The sequence below is a fragment of the Melanerpes formicivorus genome, unplaced genomic scaffold (assembly GCF_026170545.1).
Source record: "Melanerpes formicivorus ecotype bairdi unplaced genomic scaffold, bMelFor1.0.p_v2 SCAF_36, whole genome shotgun sequence".
Taxonomy (NCBI): domain Eukaryota; kingdom Metazoa; phylum Chordata; class Aves; order Piciformes; family Picidae; genus Melanerpes; species Melanerpes formicivorus.
In genome coordinates this window covers 2,862,986-2,890,643 of record NW_027142388.1, presented here as the reverse complement: position 1 = coordinate 2,890,643, position 27,658 = coordinate 2,862,986, and the positions used below count along the sequence as shown (strand labels likewise).

The window sequence follows — 27,658 nt, the reverse complement described above, 5'->3', positions numbered from 1 at the left end:
GGAGGAGGGGAAGAAAGGAAGTCACATGCCTCTTCCATTGATTTTTCACTTTTATTTATAAATGCCACCATAATTTCCTATAATCACAGCAGGACAGGACAGGAAGTGCCAGTGGATTGTTGCAATGTTAGGTAAGTTAGAGACTTCAGATTCGGCTTTGTGTCTTCTCAGTGGTAAGCCTCACTCTCCATACAGTGTTTAGAACACTGAAGTTAACTGGGATGTGCAGGATCCACCTGGTCAGACCCATTCTCTCTGGTCTCTATTGTTATACAGCATCTTAAACATACACAGCACTTCAGAGTAAGCAATTGCCCTGCCCCTAAAAGCATAAGCTATGTATATATACTATGAGGGATAAGTAAATGTGAGGGGATAAACAGCATCTTCCTAAGGTGTCTGATATTAGGTAGTTTTGATGTTGCTTTGTAAAGAGCCTACTCCTTCTGTTTTCTGTCACTATTTTAACCTATTGACTACTTCAGTTTTCCCACCTCTACCTGGGCAAAATTTTACATGTTTGTCTTTTGCAAAATTCTGATTTATTTTCTTGTCACTTCATGGGTCAGCCTCCTTTCAGTGCATGCCCTTTTCTTTAGCTTGAGATAATTTTGTGGTCACTGTGCAAAAATGTGTCTGATACCATGCTGTAAGCCTTCACTGTATTGAGTCATGCTAGTAATGTAGCAAAATCAAGGCTCAAAATAGTCTTTTCTTGGTAACAATCAGCTGAGCTTGGGGACTCTCATTTTCAGAAGCTGCAGCAACTTTCTGCACCCCACCCTAAGCCAAACTGTGTTGTTTGATGATGTGCTGGTGAAGGCAAGGCAATGTGCATCACCTTGGACTTGCTGAATTATGTGAAACAATGGCACAGCCCTACAAGCAGTTACCCTACTTACTCCTGACCTTGGTTTTCACCTGGTCTAAAATGACTCTCACTAGCACTTGCTTTAACTACAGGCTCCAAAATACAACCCCCCCCATATGTAAAGCATGGACAAATTAACCTGTGCAGTTACATTTATGTCAATTAAAATAACGGTTGAGTATTAATGGCTCCCTTTATCCCAAGAACACAGCCTTTTCCATGGCATCACCCGCTTTCATGTATTCCAGACGAGCAGGGTAGTTAGTGCATTGGAACTGGGGGTTGTTGCGGACGTATTGAAGGAAGTCTGGAGCTCCGGGGATGATGACGTTGTCAGCCAGCAGAACAGAGCCCTTCCTCAGCAAGTTGCATTCCTAGAAAGAAGAGAAATGGCTTCATGGTGGCTGTTAGGCAGACATTGGCTTGATTGTAATGTGCTTTCATGTTAGCTATGTCATACTCAAATGCCTGCTTCCAAAAACCCCTTCGTACTCTGGGTTTGGAGAGAAGAAAAGCCATGGGAGAAGCTGAGTAACTCTCTGATTCTTTGCGGTCGTGCTTAATACACTGCCTTTGCCTTAGAGATGCTGATAATGCTTTGGGTTGGTCAGGTTCTGAACAGCAACACAAGTGCAGTAGAAATGTGCAGTTTGTTGCTCAGATTGTTCCTAACTCTGTCTACATTATGACTAAGATAGTTTTGCTTTGGCTTTCATGCCTGATGTTTGAAATTGTTTCAATGCCACATTAAAATGTTGTCGTAGCTCCTAAGGTTCACCTGAGAGACTGGCACATACCAGTCTGCTTTGGCCAGTCTCAAGCTCCACAACTGCTAAATGAGTAAGAGAGATTTTCTGCACTTCTTTATGCTTTCATCTTCTACAACTTTCTGCTGCATCCCTGAGGTGTTGGGCATGAAGCAGGGTTTGTGCACAATGAAGATCAGCTGGACAAATTTCCAATAAGGCATAATTAACTTGCAGTGTTCACTTCAAGTGCAATATTTATCCTCAGTTAACCCACAAACCTCATTTTCACTGGTACTTTTGAGTAGTAGAAGCTGCTTATCTGAGCTTGCCAGCTGTTTTCAAACAGTGTGAAGTTAATGAGGCTGGTTGTTATCCTGTGTTTACAGGCAGCAGTAGGAGCCAAAATACAGGGTGGTTTTTGTTGCTCCCAGTATATTAGAGAAGTCCTCCATTGATGAGCATGCTGCAGAGACTGTCTAGCTTCCTGCTCTTGCCTCTGGTGACTGAACACCAGTCAGCACAGTAGAAGCAATTTTAAAGCCATTGCAACTGTCCTCTAGTCTGCTGTGCAGCTTATGGAAACCTGGAAGGGACAACATCCTGCATATTCCACTGGTCGTCAGGATTTCAGCTGCTCTTCAAGTCAGCATTCTCTAGAAGTGCATCGTAAGGAATGCTGTCTGGACCACTTTCAATGTATATTTAATATTCATCTTTCATATACACTGCTCACATTGCAGTACAGGCCAACACTGGATGTTAGGAGGTTTGTGATGCCTGAGAAAACGTGGGGATCTTTTCTTCATGGTTCCACTCTTTCAGGTTCTTTTTAAGCAAAACAACTTGGTCACAGTTGCATCAGACTGACCACTACGATGAAACTAAACTACCTGTTTGCTTTGGCTGTGTTGTGAAGGTCAACCTCCAATAAGGATGTGCTAGCTCTTCCCAGTGTAAAGAGCTCAGCCATCCTCACAATGCCAGTTTAGAAGAAAGCATTCACTGGGTACAGAATAAGCATAGGGAGGGACCATTTTCTTCAGCTGTTGCTGGGTAAATTCAGTACTGGCTGTTTGTAACTCCAAACAAATTTCTGTTTCAAACAGGCATCTGGGGGACAGGGCTGAAATTAGAAAGCAGGGGAGCCTGGATAAGAAAATTCTATCATAGTCCTCAAGCCAGAGTCTGGAAGTAGTTGGCTGTTTCTCAGTGTAAGAGGCAGCCTCAAAAAAAATGTTTGTGAAAAGAATAACTGGAAAATGACATTTCTGTACAAATAGTTAGGCAATTGTGGAAGATTTAATCAGCCTGCAGCTCCAAGCTGTGCTGACAGATAGAGATGTTGTGAATCTCTGTTATTTAACACTTGAAAATACATTCCTATCCAGAAGTCCTGCTGTAGTTACTTCACCTGTCACTGCTTACTGCTGTTACAGCCAGCCTGCTTTGCAGTGCTGTCACTAATGGGTAAGGAGGGTTGGGAAGAAACAGGTTGGATTTTCACACATCCAGGGCTGGAGATAAGAGCTGGACAGCGCTTCCCTAGCAAGTGCCTGGCTGGGGCAGTCTGCACTCCTCTGAAGGTTGCATTGCAGCCAGTTACTTAGATGGCATAAAGACTCCCAGAAAGATGATACCCAGCTGTGCTACCAAAAGAGTACTTCATCAATAGCACCTGCTGGCACCACAGAGCCTCACACAGACACATCAAAAAGGATACTGAGGAAATTACAGAGAGGTAGAACTGGCATATGCAGGTCCTAAGTCTCACCTGCTCCTGTGGTCAGGATGTTTTGGGGTCAGATGTTCTGGTTAGTGACCCAGACCATGCACTCCTCCAGCTGGGATTTTTACTGCAGATATATTTGTACAGGAAACAAAATGATTCAACAGCATTTGCCAAGTCCTGAGCTATGTTGTGTCAGCAGCTGTCCCTAGCAAAAGTTTGGGATCCTGTCCCCCAAATCCCTTTTTTTCTTGGAAGGATTCTACTTGGGCTGCCATTCTTCATTTTACAGAGGACATTTTACAGGTCTCAGAAATCAAGGCATTTCCTACTTTTAAGACTGGAATTGTGCAAACTGACCTGAATCTGAATGGTGTCAGGTTTGTATCTGTCTTTCCAGTGGTCCAGGAAGACAAAATCCAGAGTATCCACTTCGTATTTTTTCTTCAGCTCGGGGATAATTTTGTCTGAAGGGCCTTCGAGGATTTTCACCTGAAATGCAAATCCATCTGATGAATTGTGAACCACTAAGAAAAAAAACATATGCCCCTAGCTCATTTTAAATCCTGGCCAGACATCAGTGATCCTGTTTAGAGCTCAATACTGCCTCAGTTGAATTATTTCAACTAAATTATGTTCCTGAATGTGGGTTTGGGTAGGGGTTTGGTTGTGTTCTTTTTAATAACAGCAGAAAAAAGGTGACCTGTTGTTTGTGTTGTATGGTGTGATTGTTTACTGGAAACATGTGAATCTCCTTTTGAAAACAATACTTTCAATTATTTTTTTTCAGTTACATCTCAAGTTGAATTTTGTAGTCCAAGGAAAGAAAAAAACAAACAACCCAGGGAGAAGGTGGCTATAGCATGTAAAATTGATATGGCCAGCAGAGGGAGGAAGGCAGGACAAGAGGCTACCACATCTTCCTTAGAGGTTTATTGGCATAGGTACTGTTCAACTGAAAGAAGCAGGTGCACACTGATTTGTTAAGCAAACACCATATACTGTGATCAAAGGACAGAAGTGGAAAGGAACTTTGTCTGGTTTATGACTCATGGCTGATCAGATTAAATCAAATGGGGAAAATGCAATTTTAGATGTCACCAGGACTTCAGGTTCTGTTCAAGGAGTTAAGAAATGCATGAAAAGATCTCATGGTGGGATTTACTTCCTCTAGTTTTATTATCTGTGTTGAAATGAGTTGTGGAGTCACAGAGACAGGCACTTCTCAGACAGGAATCTCCTCACTTGCTGTAGATTCCTGCCTTGGGCTGAGATGGATCATAGACTGGAAATACCTGCACCTCAACCAACTGCACAGAGAAGACACCTCAGATTGCACAAAATTTAGGTGTGCCCATCTAGATGAGGGTAAGTACATCTCATCTGCAGTCCATTGCACATAATGCAACTGTTTCTTGTGAGCTTTCCTTCACAAATTAGATAATGGTTCATTTTTTCTGTTGTACTCAGACTTGACACTGGTTTATGCACAGAAACCCAGTATTCTGGTCTAGCTTTTGAGAGGTAACATAGAACAGTCCTCAGCTGTACTGCTGTGAGAGGTCAGGGACTGTAGCTAGGCAGAGATCTCGTTAAATTAATGACTGTGGGTGAAAAAAAATACAACCACCACCAATAAAATATCAATGAAAAAATGCCTGATGGAATCCTAGAGAGGCTTCTGATTATCAGGAGAAGGAATCTGCAGGGCAGTCCTGCAGGTGAATAATGGCAGTAAATCTAACCAATTTTGCAGCAGTGATTACTAATTTTATGAAAAGCACTGTGTGTGCTGGTGTCCTGCAACTATAACAAGTGAAATAACTGACTCTGGAACCTCCTTCTAGGGCCTATGTTATCCTTACAAGTCACTGTGGGGTTTGAAACCAGCTCTCAACAAATGGCAAAATGGCCTGTCTGCCATACTAACCAGTGAACAATGAGGAGACTGCACTGGAAGATGAAGCCTTTCAAAATGTTAAGGACATATGGGTACATGTGATTGTTTCTGGTCTTGCCCCTCTGAATCTTCATCCTGACTCACATAGCAAAGAACTTCAGAGAACAGCCCTGACTGATTTGGTCACACACATCTTGACAAACCTCAAACTCTACCCTGACTCTCAGCTGGGTCTGCATGACATTTGGACCCCTGACTGATGCAACAGAACTAACTTACACTCTATGTAGAACAGACACTTAGCTTTTCCTTGCTGTAAAGCCAGGCTGTCATACTTGCTTGACTAGTGAAAACCAAATACAGACTTCTTGTTTGTACAGATGAAGTCCTGCTCTCCATGTATTGCCCCTTCTTACCAAGCAGACACCAATGGTATTTACCTTATCTTGTACTCCAGCAAACTCAATCATCTGTTTAGCTATAGCAGCAAATTCTGGGTTGAACTCCACAGTGAAGAGACGAGCTCCTGCCTTCAGCAGCCGAGCTATCCTAACTGCTGAGTAGCCACAGTAGGTTCCCAGCTCCAGTACCACTGATGGATTGACCTCTTCCACTGCCTTGTCCAGAATTAAACCTGAATAAAATAGAAATAGGTTAATTTTTTACAAAATCAAACTGATTCCCATATAGAAGAGCAAGGTAGTGAGAAGAAACTTAGCAAGGCTGCATACTCAGTTGCTCAGGAGAACAACTAAGGGTTGTTTCAAGCTATATTCCATAGCCTCTGCAGATTGGCTTATCTGTGATCAAGCCAATCATGGACATTCTAAGTCTGAAATTGCAAACTTTCAACTAAAAAAAAAAAATCTTACTTATTTTCACAATATAAACATTTCTGAGTAAGGAAGTGCCCTGAATTAACCAAGATACTGTGATACTGTGATATTTATAGTGTTACAAGGGGAAAATGCAATGCTTCTTTCCAAGAACTTACTGCAAACACAACCATATGTGTGAAATATTTAACTCCTGAATTTTCACAGAATCACTAAGGTTGGAAGAGACCTCAAAGATCATCGAGTCCAACCTGTCACCACAGACCTCATGACTAAACCATGACACCACGTGCCACGTCCAACCTCCTCTTGAACACCTCCAGGGATGGTGACTCCACCACCTCCCTGGGCAGCACATTCCAATGACGAATGACTCTCTCGGTGAAGAACTTTCTCCTCACCTCAAGCCTAAACCTCCCCTGGCGCAGCTTGAGACTGTGTCCCCTTGTTCTGGTGCTGACTGCCTGGAAGAAGGGACCAACCCCCTCCTGGCTACAACTGCCCTTCAGGTAACTGTAGACAGCAATAAGGTCACCCCTGAGCCTCCTCTTCTCCAGGCTAAACAACCCCAGCGCCCTCAGCCTCTCCTCACAGGGCTGTGCTCAAGGCCTCTCCCCAGCCTCGTTGCCCTTCTCTGGACATGTTCAAGTGTCTCAATGTCCTTCTTAAATGGAGGGGCCCAGAACTGGACACAGTACTCAAGGTGTGGCCTAACCAGTGCTGAGTACAGGGCACAATGACTTCCCTGTTCCTGCTGGCCACACTATTCTTGATGCAGGCCAGGATGCCGCTGGCCTTCTTGGCCATCTGGGCACACTGCTGGCTCATATTTAGTGTAAATGTTACATGCAGTAGTCCAACACAAAACTTCTCATACCTAGACACTTGTTTTTAAAGGGAAATATAGAAGACTAGTTATAAAACTGCTAAACATTTGGATTCACCAGATGAATTTAGGGGATGGAAAACCTGAGTCAAGTATTAACACCCAAAAGAATGTTCCCAAACAGAAGTGGCAGTTTACTGTATTCAGTCCTTCTGAAGGAAGGATTTATTTGTGAGAAAATTGTCTCCTCTCACTCGTATGGCTACAAACTAGTTAACTAATCTTAAAATGTATCTGAAGGGATTTTACTCAGCTCCACAGACTTTTTCAGTGTAGATATATATTTCTTTATGTCATATTTTCCTGGCTAGAATTTGTTTATGAATAGTTTTCTGATGATGCTTGCCTCTTGAGGTCGTGTGGTCACACTCAGAATCTCAGGAACTGAAGACACATTATCTTTGATGGCTCTTACCTGAGGGAAAGCCATCTTGTCCAAGCAAAACCAGAGTGACATTTTTAAGAATATAATCCCAAATGACTGATGTTTAGAGCTTTAAGAATTACTCCTCAGCCACCACCTACTGTTCTGTGGCCTTAAGCAGCCCAGCTTAGGGGTATGCAGAGGAGCTAGTTTCACAAAATGTCCCCATGACAGAGAAGCATTTTTATGACAGTGCTTCCAGCTGCATTTCATTAGCTGTATTAATCCCAGACGAGGCAAATTTCCCCCTGCAATTTCCCAGCAAGAGGTACTTCATTGTCTGATTCACAAGGGAACATGTTAAGGTTTTGCCATTACAGTTTTGGGAAAAGATTGCCACTTTCCTGCAGCTACAAAAAAAATATGTTTTGTCCAGGTATTTTCCTTTAGGAGGCAAGAATAGGACAATTACTTCCTAAGATGCAACAATATCTGAAAGCTGCTTTTGTGTCCTATGGGTGGGATTTCTCCCTTCAACAGTAACTTGAAACTTATACAGAATGAGTATAGTTTTAAATGCTTCTTTTTCTGTTTACTATTTTTCAGTTTGGGATCTGAAAGTACTTAAAGTATTATGGCTTAAGGCCACCCTGTATAGGAGCTGCAGTCTAACACAACACTAGATTTTTCCCATGAGTGGTCACAGCCCCAGTGCTGATCCTCTGATTTCCTGGATTACTGTCTGGATACCACTCCTCAAAAGACCTCTGCACAAGCATGCATTACTTTTACACAACTACTCTACTGTCCACAAGGCTGCTGTGGATTTTTTTTCTTCAGCAGATAGAAGTTACCATATGAATACAGTAAAATGTCCTGCACTATGGATCTTTCAAGTGTTGACCCTTGCTGCAATTACCTTTCACATTGCCGACATGCATGGCCCACTCCTTCTCGGAGCAGTACTTATCTACAGTCTCCAACACACTGCAGGGGTCTCCTCGGACTGCATTCTGCAGCACAAAATTTAAAATTCTCTGTTCTTTGGTCTGATTCATGATGAAATTGGTTATTTTCTCCCGGATTACTTCATGCCAGATAAGGGCAGCAGCTGCATTATTCCTGATGAGCACCACAAAAAGCAGCAAAACGAAAAGCAGGAGGAAGACAATGAACAAAAGGACTGAAGAGCTCTCCAGCATCTGGAAGGAAAGAAAAAAAACAGCCCAGGGTTAAGGTGGCACGGAAGAGAGCTATCCTTTTGATAAATACTAAGCTGAATAACTCACAACCCACCATACTGAACAGGAACACGCAGAGGTTTATTGTGATACTGTCCAGAGTAGCTGAAAAAGATTCTCTGTCACTTGGTAATGGATGGTGCTTTGCGGCACTGCCTTTAGAAGCCAGTTTTACAGGCCCTCAACGAGCAGCTTTACTTAATGCTCTGGTCCCTTCCCCCACACAGCTGCTGGCTCTTGGCTCCGAGCACACCACTTGCACAAGGAGTCTCTCAGCATCACAACCCTTCTAACCGTTTGTCACAAGATTTTAAATCTTAAATCAGAGCCTGTATGTGATCCTGCTCTCCTAATTTTTGAGCACTGGGAAACTTCTAAGATGGCCTGCTAGCAAAATATGGAACGTCTTTGCCTTTTAGTTTTGAGCACAGTATCAGCAGACACTGGGCGCCCATAGGTAACACTCTGTTTCAAATCAGTCTGCTGGTCCTAAGCTATTACCTTGCATGCAGGCCTCTGCTAACACCTGATCTCCCTGCACAATCGGCAGAGAAGCTGGGCTTGATGTCCCAGCAGGATTTGATCAGTCCAGTGCTGCAATAAAAGCATAATAGGTGAAACCTACTGAGGTTCTCGTCCCTCTCTCTATCAGAATGGTTTACAGGAGATAGTAGCCTATAGTAGCTCATAAAACCTTTGACGTGAGTCATCAACTTGCTCCTTTTCAGAACAAAAGATACTTTTTATTTGATGAAGTAGGACTGCTTTCTCACTGCTTAGACAAGCATAAAACCAAATCCCTGAATCAGAGAAGAGCCCAGGCTCTTGACAGTGAGAGATGTAACAAAAAGGCACATTGTGCTCCTTCCATGGGCCAGTTCAAATTATCTGATGGGATTATGCTTATTCTGCCTCTGAAATTCAGCGTCACAGCTGCAGGTGTGCAGAGTGGGTGGTGAGATGCAGTGGCTGCAGGTGTGTAGAGTGGGTGGTGAAATGCAGTGTCTGCAGGTGTGCAGAGTGGGTGGTGTGTGTTTCTGTCTGAGAGTTTAGGGCATCTGAACCTAAAGCTCAGCAGATGGGATGCATGTCACTATAGAGGTCAAGCAATAAATCCTGTCAAAGCCATTTACTCTGATGGATTTCAGACAAGCCAGGATACAGGAAGGTACATCTTCTTCTATGCAGAAGTCACAGCACAAAAGATCTGATAAAGAAAAGGTTCTTAAAGGTAATTAATTGATTTGGCCTGTGTGAGGATGCCAAACTAAGCATTGGGTTTTCCTGAGGAGTCTCTGCCTGTGAAGCTCCTCTTGCACAGCTCAAAGCACACCTCATTTCTGATGGTGCAGCTTACAACAACACGACTTTTTTACCTCTGCTTCCCACAAACAGGGGCTGACAGTTGCACACCAGGAGGACAGCATGGTTGCAATGTGCTCCAGTTAATATTGGGATGAATGAATGCCAAGTTCATTTGGCTTTTAGGTCTAATTAGACACTTGAATACAAGTCTAAAGGATTCTGAGCCAATTTCTAAACCTCAGCAGGGTGGCTTGAGTTGCAATGGGTTTTAAACTGTTCTTTTTAAAGAACAAGACACTCTTTCTGTCTCCAAATCTTTTATTAAGTCTCTCTCTCTCTCTCTCTTCCAGATTGCTCAAAATGGTGAACAGCTTCCACTTGCACTTGTCTTAATGTACTAGGAGGTCAGCAAAACCATTGCTTCAACAGGAGATACATTATCAATATTTTGCCTAAGTTGCCCAAGAGCAGAGGTAAAAGGGCTATATGATTAGGCAAATACTCCCCCACATCTCTTCCATCCCTTTTTGTTTGTTTCCCCCAAAACTGTCCCAGGAGAATACTCAATTTTATGGGTGGTCAGACCTTCCTGCGGTAGTGGGACTCGGCATGCACACGTTACACATGGGAAAAATCTATCCCACTGCTTTAAATTGAATCATCATGCAGAAGACATTGAGAGTTCAGAAGATGACTGAGTTTCCATGGAGATATGTTCACCTACAGTACAGCCTCTGTGTGTTCACCCATCTGCTTATCTCAGCTGCACAGCAACTATGATTACTTTGGAGCAGGTAAAAGTCTGCTTCTCTTGCCATTAAGTAGTCACCAATGTTAACAGTTACCTTTAATGCTTTCCTTGCAAAGTCTGACCCCAGACATTTCCACCACCATTAGCACATGAGAAAGTGACTTCTTGGCTTTCTGAATTTTGTTTCTTAGCTAGTAAGAACCTGCTTCTTTGCCTCAACAGGATCATGTAGGCCTGGATGTCAATTTTTCTTCTTTCCTTTTATGCCCTGGTAGTTGTCCTCATAAGGCCCAATTGTCCTGACAGGCCAGATGGGGCTTCTGCTCTTTCTAGTTCTTCTACATTAGGATGTTCCACATTATCTGTCCATTAACAACTTGAACTGGTCTGAAAATATCATTAGTTTAACTGAAAAATATTTCTCTGGCTTCACTGGGTCTGTCTTCACCTGGCTTTCACAGCTTATTGATTGAATGGCCTTTGTTGATAGATTTGCATTACTGACACAGTTGAGAAATAATTATTCTGCACTGCAATGAATGGATAGAGCCAAGAAACCATTTACTGAGAGCAGCAGGTATCTAACTAACCCTTCTGCCTCTGGACAAGGAAAACCATGTGAGCCTGCATTCCCGTGACTCGCTTGGTGCCACTCCAGCTGTATTCAGGTCCCTCCAGAACTGAAGACTGTTTGCATTCAGCATTATTTCAGACTACTGCTAGACATAATCCTCTGGTTACAATGGATGCTTTGGCATCCTCTGAGTACAACTTACCACAGGCTGCTGCCTTGGCACTACAAGATTCTGCCAATATGTTTGGGGCTGCCCTTCAAAGACCTGGTGGGCAGCCAAAATGGATGATAGCTGCAGGATGAAGTAGGTAGCATATTTTCCAAAGAACAGCTTTCCTCCTTTATTGCTTAGTGTAGATATGAGACCATTTGGTCTGAGAAACAGGGAGAGAGAGCACGTGCAGGCAAACAGCCCCACCCCCTGTCCTGCAGGAGTGGTGAGACTTCTTAGACAGGGAACAGACTGTGAAGACTTCTTCACATGCCTTAACAAAAAGGACCTGCTCTACAAAGGCATGTAATGACAGGACAAGGAGTAGTGGCTTCAAACTGGAAGAAGCCACATTTAGATTAGACATTAGAAAGAAATTCTTCACCATGAGAGTGGCGAGGCACTGAAGCAGATTGCCCAGAGAAGCTGTGGAGTCTCCAACTCTGGAATTGTTCAAAGCCAGGTTGGAGGAGGCCTTGACTGACCTGGTCTAGTAGGAGGTGGCCCTGCCCATGGCAGGAGGGTTGGAAATAGATGATCTTTAAGTTCCTTTCCAACCCAAAGCATTCTATGTTTCTATGACAGTAAAGCCCTGTTCCTTCATTTTCACATTGCTTCCCAGGCATAAAAGGGTGTGTCAGCAAAACAGATTTCCATTGTCTTATTTTCCCATGCTGCTATGGCTTTAGACGCCAAAATTACAAGCCATCATGTGCTCAAATGCCCATGTATTGAAGAAGAACAGCATCTACATTGTCTGCAGCTTGTGAAATGCTATTTCTTAACATGAATTCCACTGTAGGAGCAGAGCCTCCACAGATCCTTAGAGGTTGCTCATAGGCAGCAAAAAGCTGGTGGTTTTTTTGTTTGGTTGGGGTTTTTTTATTCCCAGACAAGTCAACTTATTTTTGCTTCATCAAGGAATGTCTTTTAACTCTTGGGAGTAGTATTATTATTCCTGCAGAGCAACCCAGCACCCTCTTAAAGTGACAGTATGGACTGCTCTTAAAAAAGCTCCTTTAGGAGGCAATTATCCTTCAAACCACTTTCCAGAGAAGGTAACTTTTCAAAGGAGCAAATCAGACATATCTTGGGTTTCTTCTTTTCTTCTTTTATGTAGTTTTTAAACACACTTGGTTTTTCAAAGTTTGTCCCTCTTATTTTCTGTCTTTTTAGATGTGAAAATAAATCTAGTGATAGCAGTGGACTGAAAAAGCATACTGCCAAGAGCAAGATGCATCGGTGATGGCCATGCACCCAGAGGGGGGAAAAAGTCTGTACCAAAACCAGGTAATTTCTTTCATATTCTTAGCTGGAAAATATTTGTTATGAAAATTAAGTGCATAATTCCACCAATTTAAAACTACCACTACCAAAGAGACAGTCATGTTATGACAGCTTTAGAAAATGCAACTGCAATTTTAGCTTTAATGTGGATTCATGAGGCTCATTAAATATGAAATAAAACTGAACTTGCACATAGCCAGCTTTCTCATAACCACTTATTACCATGCAGGCACTCTTGTTATTTAATGCTGGTACTGAGGTTAGCACTGCAACCTCCTCTGTGTGCTAGAAGCATCATGATAAAGTGAGGCTTCTCTTTGAAAGGTTAAATTTGAAGTGGAAAACAGTAGGCAAAATGAAAAATTCAGCAATGGAATAAAGAGAAAACTGGAGGGATAACACCGTGGAAGGGAATGAATAACACCTATCACTAAGTCTGGTTTTGAGAAGACAGGGTTTAAAAGAAAACATATTAAAATTTCATGCCCAAACCTGTCAAAGTACTGATGAGAGCCGTTCCAAAGCACTGGGTTATTTTCTTACACATCTCATCTTACTCATTTTGGCAGGTTTCATAAGACCAGATCATAACTTGGTAATGCAGTTCAGCAGTTTTCCCCTGATGCAAACCATAATCAAACAATCAGCACTGGAATGGGAGTATACTTGTTTCAGCTACAAAGATTTTAAAAGACACTTTCAAACCAAGAAGCAAACACAAATGGTGAGAATCTGCTGCCCCAACTCATATGCCCTTGAAGATAAAATACCTAAGGCATTCCAGTGGCTATAAAAGAATCCTCAAGAGACTGGCTCAGACTTAGGGATTTATTATTGTGCCAATAGTTGTCATATTTGAGGATTCAACACCCCCTTACTATTATATGGTCTCCAGCCTTTCTGAAAACAAAAATGCCCATGGGATGGAGCACGAAACAATAGACCCTGTTCTTTATTCTTTCACAGGTGACTCCAGACATTTGACCAAAGGTTACAGGAAGGATCCTTCAGTAAGTAAATTTTTCCAAATACTGTTAAAAAATAATTTGTCCTAGAATTCCCCTGCGTGAAGAAAAGGAAAACAATTGGTAACACCAATTTTTAAGGTAACTCTGAGTAACTAGAGTAATTCAAACTGAGATTTTTCATAGAGTTTTTATGAAACACTGAGAAAGTTGTCATAACATTGTTAGAGGAAGGTGTATGGAGATTTGATTTAAACTACTGATTGCTACTGTTTCTCTCCCAGATTCCAAAACAACCTCCCTCTGCTAAAAATTGGTATTTACTGAGAAGAAAAAAAAAAAGCACGATGAAAGGAAGCACCTTTAAATGCTCCTGAGTTTTAATAACCACATGCCTTGTTGATTTTTAGGGGATTAAAAAAGTATCAAATGTTGTTATTTAACTATTCTGAAACTGAGTTCATTATGATATGAGTAGTTAAGAAACCCTCATTTCCTTACAGATGCAAAAATAAGAGGTGACAGACATTAAAATACTTGGGAGATTCAAAACTGTTGGATAGAAAATTGTTCTGATCAAGGCAAATCCTTATAAGCCTAATTACAGAAGCTCTCATTAAAATTTTAGCTGATATTGCTTTGCTTTGTAATGACAGCCAGTCAGCAGTGGCATCCCCCAGGGATCAGTGCTGGGCCCCATCCTCTTTAATATCTTCATTGATGATCTGGATGAGGGGATTGAGTCAGTCATCAGCAAATTTGCAGATGACACCAAGTTAGGAGCAGATGTTGGTCAGTTAGAGGGTAGAAAGACTCTGCAGAGGGACCTTGACCAACTGGACAGATGGGCAGAGTCCAATGGGATGGCATTCAACAAGTCCAAGTGCCGAGTGCTGCACTTTGGCCACGGCAACCCCATGCAGAGCTACAGGCTGGGGTCAGAGTGGCTGAGAGCTGCCAAACAGAGAGGGACCTGGGGGTGCTGATTGACAGCTGCCTGAACATGAGCCAGCAGTGTGCCCAGGTGGCCAAGAAGGCCAAGGACATCCTGGCCTGCATCAGGAAGAGTGTGGCCAGCAGGAGCAGGGGTGGAATTCTGCCCTGTACTCTGCACTGGTTAGGCCACATCTGGAGTACTGTGCCCAGTTCTGGGCTCCTCAGGTCAGGAAGGATATCAAGACACTTGAACATGTCCAGAGAAGGGCAACGAGGCTGGGGAGAGGACTTGAGCACAGCCCTGTGAGGAGAGGCTGAGGGAGCTGGGGTTGCTTAGCCTGGAGAAGAGGAGGCTCAGGGGTGACCTCATTGCCCTCTACAACTACCTGAAAGGTGGTTGTAGCCAGGAAGGGGTTGGTCTCTTCTCCCAGGCAACCAGCACCAGAACAAGGGGACACAGTCTCAAGCTGCACCAGGGGAAGTTTAGGCTTGAGGTGAGGAGAAAGTTCTTCACAGAGAGAGTCATTTGTCATTGGAATGTGCTGCCCAGGGAGGTGGTGGAGTCATCGACCCTGGAGGCGTTCAAGAGGAGATTGGACATGGCACTTGGTGCCATGGTCTAGTCATGAGGTCTGGGTGACAGGTTGGACTCGATGATCCTCGAGGTCTCTTCCAACCTTAGTGATACTGTGAAAATGAGGTCCCAAACACAGTCACACACAAAAAAAATCTCTTCTATAAAAACAGCAGGTACATTGGACTGCTATTCTCTAGGACTGGAGTAAAAGTGAAACCTTGTGATCCTGAGCCAGTAGATTTACATTTGAGACTCATTTTGGCAGTATTTTTCTGATCTGATCTTGGCTGACCTGTCTTACCCACACCTTTGATGCCACAAGATTAAGTTACTGCTGCTTTCCAGGTGGTGTGGAGCAGAGTTCATCTTTGTCAGGAAAGTCCCTGCTATGTGTAGATGAATAACACCTGAGAAAAGGCAAAGTGATTCTATCTGCATTAACTGAAGAGAACAATCTTGAGATACCAAGACAGCAAACACCTGTGTGATGTTATTATTCTTCAGTTTATGACCAACAGGGGAAATGTAGAGACAAATAGTGCTTCAGACACTTTCCTTACATGATTTTAGTCTGAAGACACATCAGGCCTTTGAGGAAAGACCATGTCGCTCCCAATCTTGCTACACTTTTTCATTCACTTAATCTAACTTCCAAGTACTGGTTGGTTAAGAGTTTCTTTTGAGTCTCCAACCATTCAAACACTACTTTAGCATGCTGGTGTTAAAGGGTTTAGAATCTAATTTAGACTTTGTTAGCTCACACAACTTGGTGAATGGGAAGTGCTTGGTAAATTTATAGCGTTCAGCCTTTCTTCACAGGAGAATCTCTCCACGGTCTGGTGGTAGAAATGGTCTACAGCAGTAGAGTGCCTGGGGACAACAAGGCCTAACTCATTGAAGGGACACTCCCTGCTGCTAAGTCTGCAGAGAGAAGAATGCAATAAAACAGTTTTCTAGAGGTTTTTACAAAGCCCACACAAGTGAACAGACTAAACCCTCCTGTTTGAAGGAGGTAGTTGTACCCTCTTTTTAGAACAGGGTTAAAAAATCCAAACTCTAAAAGCTTGTGCTGAAATTAGGCCTTTAAGTATTTCATGCACTAAAAGAATGCAGATCATTTGCTTATTAGTAAGGATAAATTAGCTGTGTAAGGAGCACTGCAAAAACAATGCAGAGGAGTCAGCACATTTTTACACATGATTTTAACAATGCCTCTTGCTCTGCATTGAGCCAGAGAAGATCTGCATTGTGCTATGACTGTGACTGGCTCTTGGCTCTTTGTCCTGTGCTGTCTTGAATGAGGCCATCTCTGGTTTGTGGTATTTTGTTTGTCTTGATCTTTTCCCAGACCAAGAAAGGCAGAGTATTTTGGTCAGAAAGGCTAAACTAAATTCTGCCACACATACTTTACCCCATTGCTCCAGGCAACACAATCCAACAGCTTCATCTTTTAGTACTTTTAAAGGTTAAAAAAAAAACTCCACAACTATTTTTACCTCCTATTCTGTTGTTATTGATCAGGCTTTTTCAAACATGTGCAAGACTCAAGAATAATCAGCATACTGCCAAATGTGAAGAACTTGTATTTCAGTGGAAACGTAGCCCAGGAATTTGACATTCAGATTTTCCACTGACATCATAAAAACAAGCTGAACAGACTTTATGTAATTTTTCACTAAGTATTTCTTGCATGAACTCTCAATTTCCCTCTACCTAGTTTTTTTTTTTTTCAAACTACTACAATTTCACTTCATTACCATGACTATAAAAATTCAGACTTCTATAAAAGCAGAGCTCTGATGATTTCCCACCCATCCCCTAGGCCTTTTATCTTTTCTTCTTCCCTTTTCTCAAGTTGAAAGGAAACAAATACAGGTTGTTTCTTCCTGAATAAAAGGAAAAGAACAGAAGAGTGCCTCTTGCCTACTAGGGAGCCTCATCAACTAAGCTTCATACAGATGCTTTAATCCATTTTCCCCAGAAAGATTTCAATTAGGATAATTAATGCTCACTTGAAACTTGCTTCACAGTAGCCATCGTCTAAGTGGTATTGCATGCTATCAGCCAAAGGTTTATATAATGGTTATTTGCCCCCTAAAGAAGGTGGTTTACAATAAAATGGCCACACAGGCTGTGGATCTTGTAGTGTTCTCATCCACACTGGCCTAGTGAGCCTGCTGAATGATTAAAGAGAAAGTTTGAGGCAAGAGAATTCTTCAAGGATAAGAGATGCACTTTTACCAGGCCTCAAGCAGACAGCTTTTCAGGAATAAAATCCTTTCAGGTACCCCCAGGAAGCATTCTTTTCTCATAGTCCTTATTCCCACTCCAGAACTCTAGATGGTTTTGTAGTATTTGTACTAGTGTTTGAGGCCAGTGGTTGGCATAGCTTAGCTGAATTGTACAAATCCCACCTGGGATGCTAAAAGGAGAAAGTGCTCTGCCCTGTCAGCACACTAGGAGCTGTGAAGTTTTTTCAGCTGAAATTTTAACGTTCCCCAGGAAGGTAAAACAAGCTTCTGTTGAATGATTTTGTCCCAGTTTGAGGTAGAGAGAAAGGGTGGGAAATAGATAGATCAAAATGGCTAGTTGTCCTCAGCATAATCACCTGTGACAGACCCTATTTCATTGTGTTTTGTACGACAAAGATCAAGGGCCGAATCCTCGGTGTCCCAAATCCCCACTGTGTGGTCCTGCCCTGCTTCCCAGGCTACCAGATGATCTAGTATCAATCTGTCTGTCTCCCAGCAAAGCTTTCTGTTCTCCACAAGCTGCTCTTCAGGCTGGGGGAGCACACACCAAAACTTGGCTGTAAGGACACCCACTGAGGGACCTGAAAGAGTGGCAAGGAAATTACTGCTGAAATGTTGGCTTATTTCTATGGAAATGAACAGCTCTAACAGGCCTGGCAAAGTGGGATCCACCACAGCACACCAGGCAACCAAAGCATTGTGTGGGAAGAAGCAGCCTAACTGAGACAGAACAGGACATGAGAGCTTGGTCTCAGATCCTGAGTGAATGTCTTCCCCAGAGAAGGAGCTGGAGTGGGCACAGAGGGTCTCTTACTTAAGCTAGAAACTGCTTTCTGTGAAAACTCTCCTGAGAGAGGTTTAGAAAAACTGGTACAGATGGCCTCCCACATTAATATCTGGTTTCAACAAGTGCTGCCAAAATTATGTTTTTTCAGAAAATTCCCAGTCAGTTCTAATTCCAGTGATCCTGAAAGAATGCTAAAAGACAACACTGTGGGACTGGCAGAGCCAAACCCGATACCAGCTGCGGGCTGCTAAGAAATATCGCTAAACTCGAGCGACAAGTAAATTGTTAGCAGTGTTAATGTGGTTAAACTCTTTTTCCACTGATGCAAACTAAAGTTGTACATCAGGAAAGTTTTCCTTTTTTTAATGTTTAAACATGCAAATGCATGAGAGGCTCAACCTGAGAGCTTTGTTAGAGGAGTCCGTGGCTGAGTAAGCAGCAAAAAGTGAGCTTAACCACAGAGACATAGTAAAGGCTGTTTATGGAGGTCACTGATATGGCATGCAGTTGATAGTTCTGGTAAACAGGAGGTTGTTTTTAAAGGACAGAAGGTAAGGAATGTCCATAAAGGGTGTCAAAAAGGTACTCTCTAAGTAGCAACAGGGCTAGCAAGCTGAAGTACTAGCTTTTTCTGTGTTCTTCACAGACATTTTGCTGTAGCAGAACTCCCTCTCGAGAATGAAAACCTCCATAAAATACAGCTGCAGGCAACGCATTTATAAAAGCAGCAATTCAGTCAAATATGACTGAACTGAAGCTTGACTTGCATTCAGCCTTTTCTTGAATACAAATGAGTCCCAAATTCCAGCATACTTACAACTATAAATTACATTTTCAATTCAGTCGGGGTTATCTCATCTCACTTCTTTCAACTGTCAAGGTTTACAATACAGTACAAATGCATTACACACAAACATGTCCTACTCTTTCTCTGTGAAAGCTGCTGCTGCCCACGGACCGGCTTCGTGACAATGAATACCAGTCAGGCTGTGGAAAACACCACTTTCATATTCACCACTGTTTAGAATAGTGACATTATCTAAGCTAACAAAGCATGTCAAGTCTGAGAAATAAGAAAATATAAATGTGTACCTTTCCCAGTACAGCAGAAGCTGTTCTCTCCAATCTTTTCCTGTGCTGCTCTGATGTGGATTTTACAGAATAAGAGTCCAAGAGCCTGCAGTATTCAGTCACATTCGATCACATCACAGGAATAGCTTATCAGTTCTGTCACACAGACTCTAAAAGGAGCGGTGTCCTTTTCCCCAACTCCTCCTTTCACAGATTTCTGCACTCCTTAAAGGTGCTCAGTGCTCTAATAACCTTAGAGAAAGCTATTCATCTGTCCCCTAATGACAGTGTTCTTGTTACTTAGTTACAGCACAGTGAATGCTGACAAAGTCAGGTATGAGCCAAATCTGTGCTCAGTGTAAATGCACTCTGTTCAGTCAAGCAACTCCAGGAATGAATTTGGCCCAAGGGATTTACTTCTTTTTTCAGCTCAGACGTGGCATGCTACAGCCAGTGCAGAAGTTGCAGAAACAAGACCTAGGCATGTGGACTAAATATAGCTTGCTGCTGGAAGGGGGGGGAGGTACATCTAGCAAATTGCTTAACACCAACTACAGAAGGAGGTGCAATCAATACATTATATATAGTACACTTGAATTCTTATGGCTTCTAGGTGGAAAAATATTCTGCTACAAATAGCTCTAAGATAAAAGGAGAGGCTTATTATAATAAACCTTGTTGTTGGCTTGACTGTCTATCTTGTTTCCTTCAAGGTGGAAACAATATAATCAAGCTGCAATTAAATTATACTGCAAAAGATAAGAAAAACCAAAATCCAAACCATGTGGTAGTAGTTCTTTGCTGTAGCCTCATTACCTCGTCTGCAAGTGTTTGAAACTGTGTAGAGAATCAAAGAAAGGGTTTGTATCAAAAGTGGCAGAAAGAACTGAAAGCAGGCTTTGTCACATGAGCAGGGAGGTCCTTGAAAAAATTAGGGAGTACATGAGAGCATGACAAGAGAAGAATAAAAACATTTAAGTGGATGAATTGAATAAAGAATTGGGGGGGGGGGAGGGGGGAGAGAAAGGTAGGTAGGGGCAGATCAAAGTGGTTCTAGTAACTCCAAACAAAACATAACTAAGACCCTGCAATATAGCACAGTACCTAATGTCAATACAGGGTAACTCTGAAGTATCTCTCCTATGTATAACAGAGCTTAAGCTCAACAAATATTTTCTTATAATCCAGACAGCAAGCAGAACAAAGAATGAAATAAGCAATACAGCACTCCAGCTTCCCTGACAGTAATTTCCTGTCTGGTCACAAGCTGGTTGTGACAGGCTGTGTCTGTATGACCCCTGACACCACTCAGTTAAAATTAGCTGACAATTTCTTTTATTGGTGGGCTGTAGAGGAAAGAGCTTAAAACAGTAAAACATTCTATGCACTAACCTGGTTCTGTAAGCATACAGCTATCCTTTGGAGAAGTCCTTGGAGTTAACTACAGCTAGTTGTGAAATGGTGGGTGGAATCAGCCCAGCTTCTGCTTAGCAACATAAATTAGCGCCAAGTTTTACCAGCTTGAGCAGCATCCCATGACAACATTTCTAAAGGACTTCCAGCTTTGAGATGAATCATATTCTTCAGGCTAGAAGCATGGGAGGAGCAAACTTGCTTCTGCCTGCCCACAACTGTTTACTTGTACAATAAAAGCTATGCCTGTAAAGTAACCCTTTCTGTTGCCTAGATACTTCATTACACATGTAAAAATGGTGCATGGCAATAACTGCAAATTAGATAAAGTCAGAGATTCACTTAGTTAAGCCACTCAGACTGTGTGATAGTGTCTAGTCTCTGTAAATTGCTTCCAGATTAATAGAAAGCTAAGATCTTATAGTATGTTATTACAGGATATTCTTCCTCCAAAGCAACAGTTGGCTTGGCAGGCTGTTAGACATTGGCTTACCCCTTCCTTAAATGCACCCTTTTGCTCAAGACAGGGCCAATTTAGGTGTGGATTTTACTGCCATAATAAGAATGCTGCAAATTCGAGAGTGTACACCTGTATACACTATTCATATCACTCACCCTTCTCTGGATAGTAAAATGTTACCCCAATATCAACATATGCAGGTTAGAGAACTGTAGTAAGTGTTAGGGTAACACAATTTGTATGTAGAGGCAAGATCTTAACAGATGGTTCTGGTATTGCAGAACATCAGGATAGTGCTTTCACAGGGCACATCTGTGGGAAGATGTAGAGCCAGGACGCCTTAGCTTGGGAGCAACATCACATGAATGGCAATGGGTCAAGGTAACTGGCGAGTTCACTGACTCACTCTGACAGATACAGAATTAAGCTCAGATTTGCCTGCACAAAGTTGAGCAGCCTTGCTCATGTACAGAGCTCCCAGTCTCGAATGGAGGCTCCACAGCTGCACTCACATAATGCATTGTGGCAGTGCTATCCCCACTTGCTGTGCCTAGCACGAAGCTAAAGCTTTCTCAGTAAATCCATGCCTGGCCTAACAACAAATGGCATTCCCTTCTTCTAATAATCCTGGCCAAAGTCTGGTTTTTAAAAGCCTAAACAAAGGGAGACAGGAGAGCTAGCACATTACCATAAACCCTACAGATCATGTGAAACACTGAGTGGAAGAAAATTCTTTTGAGCTTGCATTTTCAGAACAGCAGGAGGGATTTTCTTTTATGTGAATTTGCTGGTTTCAACAGTCAAATTAGTTTCTCTTGCTGTAAAACATGCAAAAGAGGAATTTTAAGAAAGGAAGCAGAAATGAATCAGGAAACTGCCTGGAGGTATCTAAAATAGAAAACAGCTAAAAGGGAAGAAAGATGGCCAGCAGAGTTGTGCTCTAACATTTAACACATTATTCAAGCTGTTAGACTATTTTGTGCTTACTGTGCATCTTAAAGGTTATCACATAGACTAACAAAACTTCCTGCTTTCAAAGACTTTTAACTCCTCATGAAAACTCTGCAGCTCTCTTAAGTCTAGCAACATTTCTGTCTTTTCTCCCCCCCACACACACTTTTTTGGGAATATATGTTGAAGCATTTTAATGAAATTAAAAATTGGTTTTACTTGAAGCTTCATCTCTTTCTGCTGGGTTCTCCCTCACTTGCAATCAATTAGCTGCTTGAGACAAACTATAAACAGAAGATTGTGTGCTAAGGAAGGAATAAACTAGCATAGATTAAATCCTAAACAACAGCAAGTCTTCCTCTCAGACAAATTCCTGAAAATGCAAAAAAACAAAGCAACAAAGCTGAACTATGAACCCGTCTCTGTTTGTTTATGAACTCAGGCACAAATGTCTAGCAGAGGAAGCAGCTATCTGAAGGGTGTGTTCTTTGTAACAAGATGTCCTTTGGGGGCACTTGGCAAATATTAGAATGGTTGTTTTTCTCTTAGAATCACATTTTAGAATTACATTTAAATTATGACCCATTTTAAAGTTAGTCTATGAGATGTGTACTTTTCTTACCTCTCTTTTAGATACACTTACAGACCTTGCCTCAGAAATTATGCTAATGGGATATATTTGTCCCAACTTAACAAAACACTGTAAACTTTTTAGACTTCACATAGAAATCTGATCACAACCTTGATCTCACAAACCAAAATTAGTCATTTCTTCTCTTATCAGTTTGACTTAACACTCCTCAAGACTGATTGGTCAAAGCTCTTAAAGGCAGATATCAAAAATGCAGAGAAATACAACAGAATTTGACTGTAAGCAAGCAGCCACAGATTCCTTCATGCCTATGCCCAACAAAAAGTACTATAAGCAAATTCTTGCTAGACAAGTCAGTTAAGAAGCCTCAAATGGAAGTGGTAAAAATACTTCTCTACTTTACCTAGGATCTCTCTCTTCAAACAAGGGTCCTTGTCAGCAGAACTCCCAAGTTAGAACACTACCCATATATCTAGCAATTTGAATTATAAGAGTGTTATACCTTGCTTTGAAAAAAAAGCTGGTAACCACCCCTCCTCCCCTGCTACCCTTTATTCTGTCCTCTCTGTAGTGCTGGGATACAGTTCTCTCAATTGCTAGGGTCTGTATCACTACTTCCACTTTTGTATTCACTGCCTGGCATGCCTTTCTTCCACATGCTCTTCATTTCCCCCCTCCTTCATACTTAGAACATTATACTATACACTAGCAGAGGAACAAGGAAAACGACAACCAAAGAAGTGCAATCAACAACAAGAGAGCTGGTAAGAAACCGAAATATCCTACCTAATGCAGAGAGCTCTTAGTTGGAACTGCCACTGCTCCAGTACAGTTCAGTGACACTTAATAAATTATTCATTAAGTCATGCCACAAAATACAACCTATGACATATTCCATTTCCCACCCCACCCACTGAACCAGAAATACTGTGATGACTTCCAAGACAGTATCTACCTGACACGTCTCTTCTTTCCCTTCTAGGTTGCTAATCTGAGAATGTAAGACACAAAGCAAACCATGCCTGACAAACAGGACAGACAAGAAGATGTGCTTGAAAAGTCAAAATGTCTAAAATGTTAGGTAGAGGAGGTATTTGGTCCTGGTTGTCCTCAAGAGGAAGAATTTAAATAAGCCATTGACAAATGTAACAAACAGCATTTCAGATGAACAGGGAAAGTACAGAATTCCAAACTGTCCTTACAATAAATTCAAAAGATGAAAATCTGCCCCTTGACAGAACTAATGAATGCCTCACATACCCCCTATTTCTCTTGAATGGATTTACATACATTTCTGAATCACACTACAGTGGTGTTTCCTTTGTCCTTTTAATACCACCCTGTTTACAGTGCATCGAATAACCATCTCCCCCTGGAAGTAAACCAAACCACATCTAAGGCACTAAGTCAATTAATGACTTTAAACACAACTAGCTAAACCTGACAAAATTCTGTGGAGATGTGCTGTTCACTCTGATAGCTATCTTGTAAGCAGGGTGTTTTTAATCCCAAGATTTGAAGAAACAAGCTTTCACTGCAGAAACACCATGATGCTTCATGTAAATGATTCCTGATACTAGACTGTATTTGCCACTGAAGGACTCAATGCTTGCATTCTTAAAAGAAATTAAGATATGTATGTTAAAATAAAATTTGTCACTAATTATTCAGATACCACTAACCACAAAATAATTAAAGAGTACAAAGCTATAGGAGATGAGCCAAAGACACATTAGAAACCACACCTGATAACCAGAATATGCCTCAGGTCCCCAGGAAAGACTTTTGAAGTGCAGCAAGACACACCTGCTCAATGCTGATTGCACCAACTGGGAGTGGCTAATGTGATAGCCACTTACTGATATTGTTATCACAGGTAAAACCTACTCATCACTGCTAATTATTTGCCTCTACCAGACTCAATCAGGCTTGTGAGAATGTACAAGAGCAAGTGGATCAGCATTACACACACTGCCTTTGTACTTTCTTCTGAAGATAGCAGTTCTGATGGGAAAGCCCCAGCCTGTGGGAATGCACAGTGCTTCATCACTAGCTGTGAGATACAGCCAGAGGGCTGGTGACATCCAGCTTCACATGGCTTGCCAGTGGCACTGCAGCAGCTAGGGATAGTTATGGTTCCTTGATGATTTAAGTAGGATGCTAAGGGAAACCAACTGAATCACTTTTGAGATAGAAAAGAGAGGGTGTGTGCTGATGTGCAAATGTTTAAAAGAAACTGAAATCTCACCGCTGCTGTATAGGCTGTGGTTCACTTAGACTCTGAGCTTTAAAATAATAAAAGCAATCAATGGCTGTTATATGGGCACTTGGCCAAGATCCTACCCTTACAAGAGCTGAGAAGCATCACTCCAAATTTATCAAGTCTTAAATTGCTACAGTAGGTGCTGTTTAAAGGTAATGTTTTCTAACAGCATTGTTATATTTAAGACTTTTCCTTATTACAAAATACCATAATGCTGCAGGGAACATCTCTTCACATAAACTTGTTTTGTGTTTGGGAAGATTCAATTCTATCTTTGATCCCGCATGTCTGAACTAAATGTTGTGTGAACAGCATATGCCTAATGCTGCTTGAGTCAGCCTGGGATAGTGGCTAAAATGAACAGCTAAAATAGCTTTGCGTGCATATACCTGAAAATCATAAATGATTAGCATCTGAATATGTTTGAAGTTTCTTTAATTAAAGGCCTCTCACTGCACTCTAGTGATTTACTGATTAGTGCTGCAGGAGGCTACAAGCGAGACATCAATCCATTTACTGAAGTGCTAGTAAGGGATTGTTGATTCATGTGTTTTCAAACATTAATAGTCTTGTTAAATAAAATTAATCAGACCTAGAATGGAGGTTACGTTAGTTCCACAAAACTTTTCTTTGGAGCATTCTAATTTCCTGCCATTTCTCGCCTCGACTCTGGCCCAGATAATGGATGGTTTCCGACACCAAATGGTTGGATGCTGCCCCCTGGTGATGCTGCTTTCTTGCTGCGGAGTCAGCCGAACCGCGACTGCCTGGAACTAGTTTCTGTCCCCAGCTCCATGACCCCAAGAAGAAGCAGCTGATTTTGTCCCAGACTCTGATCTGGCTATGGTTGTATTCGTTACACGATGACTCACGACGTACAGCTGCAGGCAGGGTCACTGCCATGCCTGAGTAAAGGCCACAAGAGCCAGCACTTCGTTTTGATCGATGCCTACTCTAAGGCCTTTTACCCTAAGATGCCAGAATACATTACGAGCATTAACTCTCACAACTCTCATCCCAAGTAAGTCAGCAACATCACTCCTCTTTAATGAATGGAGGCACAGGGATAGGAAACACTACTGAAGGCTGCAAAGCATCAGAGGTGCTCCAACGGGTCATCCCGTGCAGGTATCTGTACCACAGCAGTTAAACCAGGTGTTACAGCTCTTTCTGTGGGTCTTGCTCACTGACCTGTGCAGCACTGCCCAGCTCCACCCTTTCAGCTGAGGCAGCCTTCCTCCTCTCTCTGATACCCTAACACCAGCTCCCCAGGCTGAATCCATCTTGGCCACAGGAATCCAGAGCAACATCATGTACTGCCTCTAATACCTCTCAGAAGGGAGAGGCTTTATTCAAACCACCTTCTCAGAGGTTTTCAACTTCCAGTCTGTGACAGCGCATCCCTCACCCTGTCTGTGACAAGGGGATGTTTGGTTTCACAGGGGATAAACGGGGCTCTGAGTATCGATAATGGTTCTGAGCAACCATCACGTTCCTCTTCTTTCCCAAAAGGTTTTTCCCGAGCCCCTTTTGCAGCAGCATCTCGGGAGGAAGCCAGTCAAACAAAGCGTGGGGTTTTTCCCCCCTTCCCCTTCCAAACGTCTGATTTTAACGCAAACGCGCGTCTCGAACGCCAGGCCTGTGCTAGGCCTCCCGCAGCGGCTGCCGCCCTCAACAGCGCGCGCGCCGGGCGGGCATCGCGCCCGCACCTGCCGTGCGATAATCCTCGCGCCTCCCCACCCCGCGGCCCTCACGGGACTTCAGCCCTCACCGACCCGGTGTGTCGTAGCCCTCCAGTCAGGCGCTGCTCGGCCACCTCGCAGGGGTCCTGGCTCAGCGCGGAGGTCCTGTGCCGTACAGCATGGCGGCGCTGTGGCGGAGGCGGGAGCCTCTCCAGGGAGTGTCGCGGCTGTACCATGCGGTGCGAGCCCTCTCAGGTACAAGATGCCCGCTGGGCTCGGGCCTGGCGGGGGCCGTGCCTCTGCCCTTCCTGGCGGGAAGCGGACTGTCCTCTCCAGCCCCCACAAAAAGCGTCAGGGGAGGATCCCGAGCCCTTCCCACCACCTGCACGGTGGGAAAAGGCCCGCGCGCGCCTTACTTGCGCGTCCGCTGTGGGGATCAGAGATCGCAGCCCTCCCTGGGGGCACCATTCTCCCCAGAGCGGTTAGGAGTGGGAAGGGTAGTGGGCTGCCGCCATCCGGAACGGCTGTCGGAGCGCCCTTCGCCTCAGTACCTTTCTAGGAGCCCGTCTTTCCGCCCTACGTTTCTAGGGGGTCCCGGGTCGCAGGTAGCTATGAAGAGGACAAGGCCGCCTGTGCCCCTGCGTGGGGGCCCTCCGGAGACGTACCGGGACAGCCCGAGAGGCAGCCAAACCTTTCCTCCAAGCTTGACTCAAACGACTGGGGGCTATCAGTCATCCCAGTCTGCCTAGCCACTCCGAACTGCTAGGAAAAGTCTCCCCACTGAACAGAACAGCTGTCTGCCTTCCCTGAACCGCTGGCAGCTCTCTCGACAGGGATTGTCCCGATGCCTTTGCTAAGAAACGAGTTCTTACCTGTGTGCTTCTCCTGCTACTTCAAAACTGCTCTAGGAGACGGTTGATGTGTGGGAAGGCTGACGTAGCAAAAGGGACAACTTCCTTCTGAGTGCTCCACCACGACCCTGCAAAGCCTGTATTTCAGCTGTAGCTT

At 43.0% G+C, this 27,658-nt stretch overlaps 2 protein-coding genes and 1 long non-coding RNA gene across 8 annotated transcripts in view; 2 read left to right on the top strand and 1 right to left on the bottom strand.

The window, feature by feature from the left end:
• LOC137450595 (uncharacterized) overlaps positions 1-25,498 on the top strand; it is a 32,335-nt gene extending 6,837 nt beyond the window's left edge. Inside the window, exons 2-7 of one of the 2 annotated variants that reach the window (XR_010989606.1) lie at positions 4,601-4,714; positions 6,290-6,591; positions 10,229-10,672; positions 12,591-12,704; positions 13,668-13,711; positions 23,688-25,498. This is a non-coding gene — a long non-coding RNA (uncharacterized lncRNA). Of the gene's footprint in view, positions 1-4,600; positions 4,715-6,289; positions 6,592-10,228; positions 10,673-12,153; positions 12,473-12,590; positions 12,705-13,667; positions 13,712-23,687 lie in introns of those variants that run through there. The other variant, XR_010989607.1, reaches the window with a different exon arrangement.
• COMT (catechol-O-methyltransferase) lies at positions 38-27,600 on the bottom strand. 5 transcript variants are annotated; one of them, XM_068157316.1, is made up of 5 exons: positions 27,523-27,600; positions 8,252-8,534; positions 5,687-5,880; positions 3,707-3,838; positions 38-1,245 (listed from the first exon to the last, which is right to left on the bottom strand). In XM_068157316.1, the coding sequence occupies exons 2-5, from the start codon at positions 8,532-8,534 to the stop codon at positions 1,066-1,068; spliced, it is 789 nt and encodes a 262-aa protein (XP_068013417.1). In that variant the 5' UTR covers positions 27,523-27,600; the 3' UTR covers positions 38-1,065. The 5 variants fall into 5 exon arrangements, with proteins under 5 accessions (XP_068013417.1, XP_068013418.1, XP_068013415.1 ...); XM_068157317.1 differs by lacking the exon at positions 27,523-27,600 and adding an exon at positions 26,744-26,822; XM_068157314.1 differs by lacking the exon at positions 27,523-27,600 and adding an exon at positions 23,492-23,567.
• Positions 26,830-27,658, top strand: part of TXNRD2 (thioredoxin reductase 2) — a 33,620-nt gene continuing 32,791 nt past the window's right edge. The window contains exon 1 of the mRNA XM_068157311.1: positions 26,830-26,905. Coding sequence (XP_068013412.1) covers positions 26,830-26,905 — 76 coding nt within the window. The remainder of the gene's footprint in view (positions 26,906-27,658) is intronic.